At 35.4% G+C, this 12644-nt stretch overlaps 1 protein-coding gene across 1 annotated transcript in view; it reads left to right on the plus strand.

Annotated features, from left to right (window-relative positions):
* PCM1 (pericentriolar material 1) overlaps nt 1-11098 on the plus strand; it is a 49299-nt gene extending 38201 nt beyond the window's left edge. The window contains 10 exon segments of the mRNA XM_068402602.1: nt 916-1050; nt 1596-1793; nt 4084-4143; nt 5630-5768; nt 6512-6660; nt 7630-7705; nt 8723-8976; nt 9195-9287; nt 9406-9529; nt 10766-11098. Coding sequence (XP_068258703.1) covers nt 916-1050; nt 1596-1793; nt 4084-4143; nt 5630-5768; nt 6512-6660; nt 7630-7705; nt 8723-8976; nt 9195-9287; nt 9406-9529; nt 10766-10791 — 1254 coding nt within the window. The 3' untranslated portion in view covers nt 10792-11098.
* The last annotated feature ends 1546 nt before the right edge of the window (nt 11099-12644 follow it).

The following is a 12644-nucleotide window of genomic DNA, read 5'->3' on the forward strand; positions in this document are numbered from 1 at the left end:
TGGAGTTCTTAATAGGAGAAAGAAATGATAAGGTTTCTAGGTTGCATAGGGCTGGTAGACTTGACATCAAGAAGAACAGAGATTTCTTTGTTTGGAGCCGACCAAATCAAATAGAAATGTTTCAGAATGTACTGCTGAAATACTTGCTGCCTTTTAGCAAAGAGAACGGAGATAATTTTACATAAAGTTACATACGATGCAACTTGAGATATGTTTGAAGAATAGCTCTGAGAGTTTTAGCATTCTTTTCTTCTGTTTACAAACATCTTTAAAGTTGTTGAGAGCTTGTAAACTTCTGTGAATGCAGAGGAGAAATGTACTATAAAGAAGAAGAAATAGTCCCAGTTCATTCTTTCCAATGTTAAAGAGTAGATAAGATTGAGTTGTAAGATGCTTAAGTAATCTCCCTGTTCCCTTTTAGAGTACGTACAGTATATAAGCTTTGGTTTGTTTAATAAGGTACTTGATTGATACTAGTTTTAAAAACAGTGTGTATTGTTGACATGCCACAGTCTCAGTGCCTGAAGACTTTGTTTTGTTTGCAATTTTAAGGAAGCTTACAGCAGTAGATATCTTAACATAAACTTTAATACACTTGAGAACACAACCACAGTATATGAAGATTCTTAGTTTGTCCAGATGTTAAAAGATGGCTTGTACTAATGTATTGAAAAAGTGCGGTAAAGTTTGTGTGCCGTGGCCAATCGGTCATTAATGAAGTATGGTATCTGCTCTAGCTGTGTTCCAATTAGTTTGTTTTGTGAGATGGGTTAGGGCCTGTTCATGGAGTCCTGTTCCTTCAGTGGATAGGTGATTTTTTTTTTTTTTTTTTATAAATGAATTTCAGTATTTGTGTTGATAGCTAATTTTTTTATTTTAAGTGGTAACTAAGCTCATTCTGTGATACTTGTTCAGGAACACATGGATGAAGTATGCTCTTCTCAATTACTGACGTCAGTAAGACGTATGGTGTTGACTCTTACACAACAAAACGATGAAAGTAAAGAATTTGTGAAGTTCTTTCATAAGCAACTCGGCAGTATACTTCAGGTTAGTAGTCTTTTAGTGTTGTTTTGCAACACTGTTGCAACTTGGATAATGAGCAACAGATAGACCAGCTTTCCTGAAGTTACATTTTACAACTTCAATAGCATAGCTCCTGTTCTCCTGCAGCTTTGATACATCAATGAGGTATTGTTTCCTAACGTTAAAGCTTTACCATGCATACAACTTCTTTTCCATCACTGCCAGATGGTAAGAGGTGTATCTCCTGCCTGTGGCTGTCTTCAAGGAGAGCTCTGGTGATGCTCTTTGTGGACACTTTGTGTAAATTCCTGAAAATTAATAGGCTGCTCTTTTCTTTCTTCTTTTGTTTTTTTCTACAAGTATAGAATTTAAATCAGTAACTTTAAGTTATGTGTTATGTGACTAGAGATTCTACTTAAAATCTGTTTAAGATGCTAAACCACATTTTTGAAAAAATATGAGCTCTTATATACCTAACTAACTTTGAGTGATTTAGGAATATGACAAATACTTAGTCTTTGAAGTTTGAAAGCCTGTTTCAAAAACTGAAGAATTATTTCTCTTCACAGGATTCATTGGCGAAATTTGCTGGTAGAAAATTAAAAGATTGTGGGGAGGATCTTCTTGTGGAGATCTCTGAAGTGTTATTTAATGAATTAGCCTTTTTTAAACTCATGCAAGACTTGGACAACAACAGTATTTCTGTAAAGCAGAGATGTAAAAGAAAAATAGAAACTACTGAAGTGATACAGTCTTATGCTAAAGAGGTTTGTTTTATTATATTTTTGAATAATGTAGCTTTTCTGAGTTTCCTAAATATCTGTATTTCCTAAACTACTTTGATTACCTTATTTCATATGTTGTATGTATGTTTTTTTACAAATTAGGGCTGTGTAGTCCCAGTATTGCTTGTGTAGAAGCATGAGCTAGTTTTCCTCAGTAAGTGAGATGTCCTGTATTATAGATGAGTGTCTGTTACAGATATCTAATTGTGTAGACTCTGTTGTTGGTAATTCAGAGGAAATGTGTTTTAATGGTTATTTATGCGCATAAGAAGGAATAGTCAAATGTTGAAATAGTATTAACATCTGGGGCCATTGAGTAGTTGTGGTTTAACCCCAGTACACAGCTAATCCACACACAGCCACTCGCTCACTCCCGTCCGGTGGGATGAAGGAGAGAATTGGAAGGGTAAAAGTGAGAAAACTCGTGGGTTGAGATAAAGACAGTTTAATAGGTAAAGCAAAATCTGCATGCACAAGCAAAGCAAAACAAGGAATTCATTCACTACTTCCCATCAGCAGGCAGGTGTTCAGCCATCCCCAGGAAAGCAGGGCTCCATCATGTGTAACGGTGACTTTGGAAGACAAATGCCATAATTCCGAATGTCCCCCCCTTCCTCCTTCTTCCCCCAGCTTTTATGGCTGAGCATGATGTCATATGGCATGGAATATCCCTTCGGTCATTGGGGTCAGCTGTCCCAGCTGTGTCCCCTCCCAACTTCTTGTGCACTCCCAGCCTACTCGCTGGTGGGGTGGTGTGAGGACCAGAAAGGCCTTGACTGTGTAAGCACTGCTCAGCAGTAGCTAAAACATCCCTGTGTTATCAACACTTTTCATCACAGGTCCAAAACACAGCCCGATACTAGCTACTATGAAGAAATTTAACTCTATCTGAGCGAAATATTTTGACGTATGGGGGTCCCAGTTCATCATCTCTCCAGCTATCCCTACAGCTTTCTTTGCAGTAGCTTAGTCAAGCATCATCTTTACCTAATTTGAATAAGTCCTATGAAGTCATCAAATAGTTGGCTTGTTGGCATATGTAGAAAGTACCACTTTCTAGACTTGGAGTGTAAAATATATATAAACTTTTCAGAAATATTTGAGACTGTAGTACATATTCTGCTCTAACAAAAGTTTTGGTTGGTTTTCACACCATTTACATTATTAAAGATGTTGCATCACCATTTTTTATTTTAATATTGCAGTTTTTAGGAACATAAATAATATGCTAATAGCTTTTTTTAGTTCCATGAACTGTTTACAAAACAAACAGATCATGTTCGTATACTTAAATCGGTCAGGTAGCTACCACAATGTTTCTTCTTGTATAGTGTAGTTATGACTTCAGTGTCCTTTCAGCTTTCTTTAGAAATACAAATACCAAAGGAAACACTCAACTCAGTTTAAAATATCAATGGAAGATATTTTGTGAATCTATCATAAAGTCCTATACCTAGTTTTAAGCATATCATCAGCTATATTTCAAGATAGTTCAGCTTAGGTATACGAGTAATATGGCTAGTGTGAGAGAGACTGCACAGTGCCTTGTAAAGAGGCCAAAGAAAACATTCTGAATCCAGAAGGATTTTTATGTGAAGTTACTTACTGGGCCGTTGTTACATAAAGGGTTGGTTTATACACTGCTATGAGAATGCATGGAGCCAACTTAGATCTGGCATTTCTTCTCCTCTCCTGGAAGACAGAGAATTAGAGGTCAATGTTTGCCTTGTTGCTGTGGCAGCAGTTCAGATTCAACAGAGCCAGAGATGAGCCAGAACTGATAGCTCCTGGTTACTTTGTACAGACCCACACAATTATCTCTATATGGTCTTCTCACAGTTTTCAGGTCTGAGATCCTGATGCAGATATATCTGATCTTGCTCGATTTCGTGGCTGTCTTGCGTCCAGTAAGCTGACTTGTTTTCAGTGTCAATCTAAAACCACAGCTCTATCTCTTGACCAGAGCTGGTGTATCTAATTCTATATGTTAAATATGATTTAACCACAGACTGGAGAATTAGCCCATGTAAACATAATTGTTTAAATAAAAAGGGCTAGCAGTTTTTTGTAATATTTTGCAACTCTAAAATTTTGAAGGCATCTGTGTAAACATCTCTTGTAGTATAGAAATCCCTGTGTCTTACTGTCATTTTGAGATAGCAATTCTTGGTCAGATTGGCATTTAAGCCAGGCTTTCATGAAGCTTTAGTTTGCTTCAGCATTTCAAAGTTACTCCAGTTTTAGAATTGAAGACAGTTTGTGTTTCTTCTAGGCAAAAAAAGGTCTCCAGGTGGATGTTTGTTCATCTGCTGAAGATGTCGATGAGGACAAAGTATGTTTATACTTCTCAACTGTCTTTATTCCTCAGATAATTTTACAGACCACTTAGTCTTGCTGTTTTCTGTCATATAAATCCAGTATCTCTAAGCATTTCCTAGTGTTTATAAATTTATTAAACATCATGGGTTTTATCTCCTTTCTGTTATTTTCAGTGATTTACTTCATCAAAGTAACAAAGTAGATTATAATTTCCCTTTTTAAATTTGAGTTGACAGTCTGGAAGATGACTACCAAAAAATCTGCCTTCATCAATAAGTCTTTGTTATTATATATGCATTCAGTAAACATGAGTTGGATATCAGTTCCTTGGTTGTTCTTGTTTTTATTCCTGTTTCTCCTGCAGAGCCATTACCAGTGTAAAATTGATGCATTTTTTATAATTACATTATCTTGTTACCTTTCAAGAAGTGCACTCAGATCAACAAACAATAGTATTAAAGATGCTTTTCTACTTATTGTTGGTGACCTTTATGTAGAATGATCTTTGCTTTAGGATTGACAATTTGAAAGTCTAAAAAGACTAAAGTTTATGTGGAATGCTATGGAACTGACATGGAATAATTTGTGATACTTGCTGAGCAGCTTTAGGCTAGGACCGTGTTTTTCCTTTTAGTATTCATTTTCTGTCTTTTAAAGAAAAAAGAAAAGACCTGTTCTGAAAGTGTTTACTGTGGGATTTGGTCTGGGGCTGTTGCCTGTGTTCTCAGCTCAGAGCATTGAAAAAGTAGTCATTCCTTGAAGAATTAAATAACAAGGACAGTAAATAGCAATGGTGTTTAATTAATTTTAGCAATTATCTTTATCTTTTTTAATGATACGGAATAAGTTGGTTTACTTTCCATCTTAAGGAGGAGGCAGATGTTCTGAGTTGGGACAGAGGTCCTCAGAGTCAAAGTCTGTGTGCGCTCTGAGGATTAAGTGTTAGGGCCCAAAATTTCTCCCTTTTCTCTTTAAGTTTGTTTGTTTGTATAGACTGAGTAGCATTCTTTCGCTCAAGGTATTGAGCAAATCATTGAGTAGAGAAACTGCTGAGTAGCCATTGCCAAAGAAATGAGAAGCAGCAGTTAGGAATATTCCTGATTTTTAGGTCATTTAGGAGAGGCAGGGAAGTCACTAGAAGGTAATAACGCAAGTGTGTCTTTCTTCCTCGTGATAATGACAAATCTAATTTAAAGAAATCTTTTTTTAAGCTAATGTGCTGATCAGTGTGAACCTTTTCAGATAATTAAATACTCAGTTATGATGTCTTTGATAGCTATGTCTGAACAGTGCATGATCTCTTATAGTAGTTCCTGATGCTCTGTTTCAGGAGTAGCTTTGCAGGATTTATTTCAAGGCCTTAAGGATTCCTTAAACATTAGTTTTTAGTCTGTAGATTTTTGATTTTGAGAAACAAAGGTGACTCCTTGATGCAGAAACTGTAACTTAATCTTTAGATAAACAAACATGAAATTGCACAGCATGCCTTGTTTTCCTAGGACAAGGATGAGACTGAAACTGTTAAACTGGTACAGGACTCAGAAACGTATGAGGGTAATGGAGTTCCTGAAAGTGTTAGGTCTGATGCATCTGATCAAGAGGAAGATGAAGAAAGTGAAAGCGGTCCAGTGGCAATAAGTAAGTGATTTTTATAGCTCATTATTCAATGCTTTCACTGTAGTTTTGACCAACTAATTTTACAGCAGGATTTGTGTGAAGTACTGCTGTGTAACACCTTCCCTCACAGATTTTCTAGTCAGGTCTTTTCCAGTAAAAGTTTTCCAATACTTTATTTACTAATATCATATCAAGGGTTAAACATTCCAATTAGAGGAGCTTTTGTTCTTTGTAATCAGTAGATCTGTAGAAGCACATGTTGGAATCAGATTCATTGTTTTAAGTTAGGTATCCTGTCTCAGCTAAACTTAAAGTTTCTCAACCTTTAACCTGAAGGATGTGAAAGCTGCTGAAATTTTTTTTTGCATTTCAGTGATGGCTTTTGAATATGCTTCTCTTTAAGCTTGCAGGTTTTTAATAATTTGTTTTTGTCCTGTTTGTCATCTTACACCAACTTAAATCAACATGGCTTGATTTCCCTTATATTTACATTCTTCACACCAACTTGTTTAATAACTTAGATATTTCACATAAACACAGTGGTGTTTGTTGGTAATACAGCTTATGTGAGCCATATAGATCTTTGAAAGTAAGTCATCACTGTATCTTAATTTCAAAGAGTGTTTTGAAGTATGAGTTATAAGTGATCGTTGCAGTAAAATTCCCAAAAGGGATTTGGATTTTGCAGCCTGACTTTTAGTCTGTCAGGCTCTGTCAATATGTAAATCCAATATGGAGGTGGCTTTACATTTATTTGCTTTCAGGTTTATCAAAAGCAGAAACCCAAGCTCTGACTAACTATGGCAGTGGAGAAGATGAGAATGAAGATGAAGAAATAGAATTTGAGGAAGGACCTGTTGATGTGCAGACATCACTACAAGCCAGCAGTGAAACAACAACTGAAAATGAACAGGTATCATCAAAGTTGTAAATGCAGAACAAACTTAAGCCAGTGTGTAGCTTTTCAGACAAATATCTGTATATCACACTTCAGTTTTTCTTGTTGCACTGTTTTCATACTAATGAAAGTAGAAGAATGATATAAGAAATTACAAGAAAGCAATAGCTGCTACATACAAAATATATCTACTGCTCATTCCCCACCTGAATTTATTATTGGTATGGCTGATGTCAAAATGGATGGATGGACACACACAAAACTAATGTTTAAATCTGCTGTCAGAGAGAGAAAATGTTAAGTTGCAGCAGAAAAACTTTCAAAACAGCATCAGGTTTTAAACCGTTAACTGGTTCTTCCCCTTGTTTGCTGACATCAAGTTCTAATTGGGCTTTCCTTTGCAGAAGCCATCAACTCTTGTATTCTGGCATGTGTTTGATTTGTATTTCCTCTTCATCATATAATACATTTTTCTAGAACAATGGTGAAATGTTATTGGCTTCTATTGTCATTTCACTGTTAGCTTCCTTAAAAGCATTTGGATGTGTGTGACCTGGTTCTGGAGACTTGTCAATTCTTGACATTTCAGTAAATAAGATTGACTTCTGAGGCTTTTGAAACTTTGGTTACTCAACAGCTACTAACATTTAGGCAAGGATGTAACTGGAACGTAGTACTTTAAAGGCTAAAACAATGGATCTTTTCAGTGGAATTAAGAGTTTACCTGGGAACTACTATATTAAAAATAAAATGAAATGTTCAGATAAAACACGCATATCAGCGTTAATAGTTTCTTAAAGTGTGGTTGACCAGCTGATGAATAGAAAGTAGAACTTGCTATCTTTATTTCAAACTAGTTAAAAGACAAAAACATGGAGCAAGTGTACAGTGTGTTTCTAGTTAGAAAGGAAGAGTAAATTAGCCAATAAACTATGAAGTTGATTAGTAGAATTTGTTCTAACTTGTTTTCACCTTCCCTAATAGGCTTCAAACCAAGAATTGAATAAGACAAAAAGCAGTGAGATTTTGTCATCAGAACAAGAATCTGTTAATGTTAAAGGTAAGCCCAGTATGCAGCAACTGAGAGATTAACACTTCTCTATGAATTTGCATCTTGTGAGAATTATCTTGGACAGTGCTTCTGATACATGCAATTAAGAGGAAGAACATAAATTTTGCAAGAGTTTACTGGGCTGAATTTTTTTCCTGGAACCATTTCAGTTGACTAGATATATCTGTGTTGATACTGACACAGCAAACCTTTTAAAGAGGAAACCTGGAATAATCTTAGCTAGGTAGATGTAGTTTTGATGCTTGACAATAGTGTGAATTTCAGTTGATTGTTGCAGCGTTTGGCACACAACTGTAGCAGAGTTAATTTTTCTGTTACAATATTTTGATATTTAGATTTGTCTAGTACTTGCTTTTTTGCTACTACCATTTACTAGCAATTGAAATCACTTTATATTTCAAAGATTTATTTCTGTGGGTAATGCTGTGTTGTAACTGATTAAGAACCAATAAATCATTTTCTGTCAAAAGAGAAACACTGCTGGGTGGTATGAATGTTACATATCCTCTAACTGTTGTTACCTCCTTCTTTTCTTATGTGTTTTTTTTTTTTCTGTTGCAAATACCAGTTTTGTTCTTGGTCTTTTTTTGTAGACTAAAAGCAGTATTTTAGTAGATCCTGTGTTGCCACAAGAATGTGGCAAAATGTTAAGGAACTTATTGTTCTGTATTATATCTCCATATACCTAGAATGAATATTTTACAGTAGGTCATATAGTTCTGGAAGTCGGGTTTTGGTTTGTTGTTGTTTGTTTATTTGTTTGTTTTTAAAGCTGTATCAAGTCAGAAATTTTTAAGTCAGATACTATCTTGTGAAAATTGGTGCTACTTCAGTGTACGAGACAACAAGCAACTGGTGTTTTATTTCAATCAGACTAATTCACTTTCATTGCTCATTTGTAGCTTTGAATAATAATTTGTAAAAAATAATAATAATGTGGGATTTTTGTATGCTCTGAATCTTTTACTATCTCTACCTAGTTAAAATGTAGTTTTGTGGTCTTAGGTGAACAAGATGTGGCTACAATTTTGCCTCATTACCTCAATGTCATGGAGAATACACCACCTTTAACAGTCAATACTACAGAATCCTTTATAACAGCCAGTATGAAAACAGAAGAATCAAGTTCACCTTTACCAGTAAATGAAACTCAAACACTAGATACAACATGTGTAGGAAACAAATCATCTGCTGCAAGTTCTGAAATCTCCATGGCTGGCAGCCCTGATACGGAGTCACCTGTATTAGTGAATGAATATGTACGTATATTTCAGTTAAGATCCATCCAAGAGAAAATAGAAGCTTTTTTCTATTTCCGTGTTATTTCTCGTTTACAGTCTTGTTCAGTTTTCATCTGCCAATTAGGTATGGGCATTGTTTTTGATATACTTCATTGTAATAGTCAAAAATCTAGTTTTGGAGTGAAAATAAAACAAAGTAGCACTATTCTCTTAAATATCACTATTTTTATTAACAGGAAGCTGGTTCTGGAAATGTAAGTCAAAAATCTGATGAAGATGACTTTGTGAAAGTTGAAGACTTGCCCCTTAAACTTGCAGTATATTCAGAGGTATTTTGCTATTGTTTGTGGGGTTGTTGTTTAGAAGTGCACACCCTAAATGTCTTAATTATCTAGACAGCAATAAGAATTAACCAGAATTTTGAGTTTTGCTTTATCTGTTACAAAGGTGGACTTAATGAAGAAAATGGCAACAGAGGCCCAAACCAACAGTTTGTCTGATGAATTACTGGATGGAGGTGGAGCTCAAGATCAAGAATTAGTAGGGGATGCCCAAACTCTGAAAGAACCTGGTAAAGATTATTTTCTAGATCCTTTACACCTATTGGGAAAACAGTCTGGAATGGCCTAGAATTTAAATATATTGTATCACTGATTGAAGTAAGCAGTTGTCGTGGTGCTGAAAGAATATCCTTTTTAGTTATCATGCATTTGAAAATGATGTATTGATACGAAGGGATTTTGCCTTCCATGTCCCTTCTATATACTTCTGTTAGATTCTGTGGCTAATAAAGTTAAAAAATTAACATATTTTAAATGCATGTTATAACTTAATGGTTTTGAAACTTATTAAAATGGAATAGTATTTTTGTTTCTTGTTATACAAGCTTGGGTTTAATAATATTGTAAATTCTAATTGCTATTATCTGATTTAATAGTGCTCAATATAATTTGCTGACAGAGTGCTCAGTATTTTTGTAATAAAGTTCAAGAGACTTCAGAATATCTCCTCAGGGAAAATAAAAAATAATTTTATATGAAGCATACCATGAGGTAGAAAAAACTTTCAGTGCGTATGACAGCAATAAAGATCTGTCACTTTCATCAAACAATATTTATGCAGCTACAAAAACTTCATGGTAATGCAGGTCAAAGAAACTTTTTTTAATATAATGTTGATATTGTGACACAAGTTATGGTATTAGAGGCTTCTGTTCTATTGTTAGGCTTGTAGTTCTTCAATGGAGGGTATAGTAATGGCATATATAAATGCATGAGCTGGGTATTCTGATGGTAGTAGTTTTCTGCTAGTGTAGCTAGTTCCAATTCCTCAAACATTATAAGCTGATGAAAATGCTTTTTTTAATGCAACTGTAGGACAGCTGCATTAAATCCTCTGTGACAGCACAGGATTTTCCAGAATAGAGTGTGAAGGAAGATGCGTCTTTCCTTCCGGTTCATTCCCTGCCCATCACCATTCTGCTTGTCGTAGCTATGCTGGCAGAAGTCTCTTGTATCAGTTTCGTGAATATGGATGCATATGCCAGGTGTGGGAACAGTCTGGCTAAGAATGCCACGCCACACAAAATCGGTAGCTAGCAACTAAGCCATTCTTCATCTGTCTATGGGGGGTGGCTGCAGCTGTTCAAGTAAGCCATGGCTCAAAATGCTTGTGAAAAAAAAGGTGAGGAGGAAATATTTCATCAAGGTGCTTTAATGGATACTTAGAAGGAGTTTAAATGTGGTCAAGAGCTGTGTTTGATGCCTTGTAGCTGTTAGACAATAATGAGTATACTTTTATTTTACAGAAACTTTTGGAGCTCAAAGTGCATGAGAATAACCTGAAGATACCTGCATTTATAAACTCCATGTATACAAACACATATGGAAGATCAGCACTAATTTCCTAGTATTCTGGAAGTGTAGAAATGTAAAATTTTTGACACACTGCCTCTTAGGATAGGTATGCTAACTTCTGCCTGTGGCAGTTTGAACAGCTGGAACTGAATCCTCTTCTATTCAGGTTTGCTGCACCGTTCTTTTTCTGTCTTAATCTTTTTTTATTTTTTATTGTGACTTGTTTAGTAATTTTAAAATTGTTCAAAATGGTAGTTTTAAATAAAGTTTGGACTTGTCTGTAAGTTTGTCTCTTGAAAAGTTTTCCTCTGGCTCACAAAACAGTACACAGAGTTTGTTGTTGGAAGTTAACTGATTTTAAGTGTCAGTGTGCTTGTAGCTGTTTGTTACTCCTCTTCAGAGAAGCACTGCTAATTTTCCTGGGACAAGAGACTCTTGTCCCACTAGGTTTCTCCAACTTCTACAAATATGAGGTATAGATACAGTATGTACCTACATGTTGCCTTTATAGCCTAAGTATAGCTGGACTGTTTAAAAAAAAAAAAAAAAATCCTGGTTATGGCCTGTGGAATTCATTTCCATCAGCACATTGATCCAAGGTGAAGTAAATACCCTGGTTTTGTAGTTAACTGCAGAAATCATCTGCATTTTCTGGTTTGCACTTTCAATATGCAAAGGGATAAACCTGTCTGAAAACTTTAGTATCCTTTCACATGTAACACTTAAAATTGGTGCAGTTGAAAGCCTGTAGAATTTGTTCCTAAAGTATTTGACTTTGTAAGGGATTTTCATGTAGCAAGGAAGAAATTTAGGAAATTACAATTAAAAGTTAACGTTTAAAAAAACAGTTAAAGACAGCACCTAATGAAGTCTCATGGCAAAGGTGGAAGTAGGATTGTAGAAAAGTAGATTAGAAAACTTGAACCAGAACAAAAATTTTCTTCACTTTTTCAGATCAGAGTTGCTAATAACAGTAAGTAATAAAATTGAGCTAGAAATAGCTTATTCAGCATATCTGCTGCATTATCTTAAACAAATACAAGGCTTTTCTCAAAGTAGTTAAAGAGCAATGGTCATGTTTAATTCAGGATTGTCTTCCTTTTGAGGTTAGTGTAATAATATGGCTATATGCTGTGGGAGACTGTCTAGTGACAGTCAAGCCTAAATATGCCTGAAGTTTGAATAAAATGAGAGTGTGATTCTTCTGTGATTTCTTTAAGTTTGTTTGTTTTGAGTGTCTCCAGGTTTTATGAGTGAATTTTGAAATGGCAGATTACAATCACATGCCTCTCATCTCCAAAGACAAAACTACATTAAAAGGTTTGAAGACAGCTTAATTACTGTGTAGGCTTTAAACTCACAATGATACTGTATGCAGAAAAAAATTTACGATTTTTGAGGACAGAGGAAATACATTGTGACAAAGGCAAACCTGTGAACATGAAACAAAATTAAAGGTTTTAATCCCTAACTGGGCACAAAATCATTCAGCAGACCTAAAAGAGGACATTTTCATAAAGTATAACAATAAGATTTGTGCATATTTGAGACAAATCTAATTTATATGGTAAATCATTAAACTCTAAGCTCAAGAAATAGCATAAGCACACACCTTTCCTGAATTCTTGCCCTGGAATGATGTGTATGAGCAGTGCACTGAAACAGTATTTCTTTGGTCATACTTTCCTCTCTACACTTTCTTCACAGAATGGTTCAGGTTGGCAGGCACCTCTAGAGGTCACCTTGTCCAATGCCCCTGCTCTAGCAGGGCTACTCAGAGCTGGTTGCCCAGGACTATTCTCAGGTAGCTTTTGAATATCTCTTAAGGTG

The sequence above is a fragment of the Nyctibius grandis genome, chromosome 6 (genome assembly GCF_013368605.1).
Source record: "Nyctibius grandis isolate bNycGra1 chromosome 6, bNycGra1.pri, whole genome shotgun sequence".
In the NCBI taxonomy this organism is placed as follows: Eukaryota; Metazoa; Chordata; class Aves; order Nyctibiiformes; family Nyctibiidae; genus Nyctibius; species Nyctibius grandis.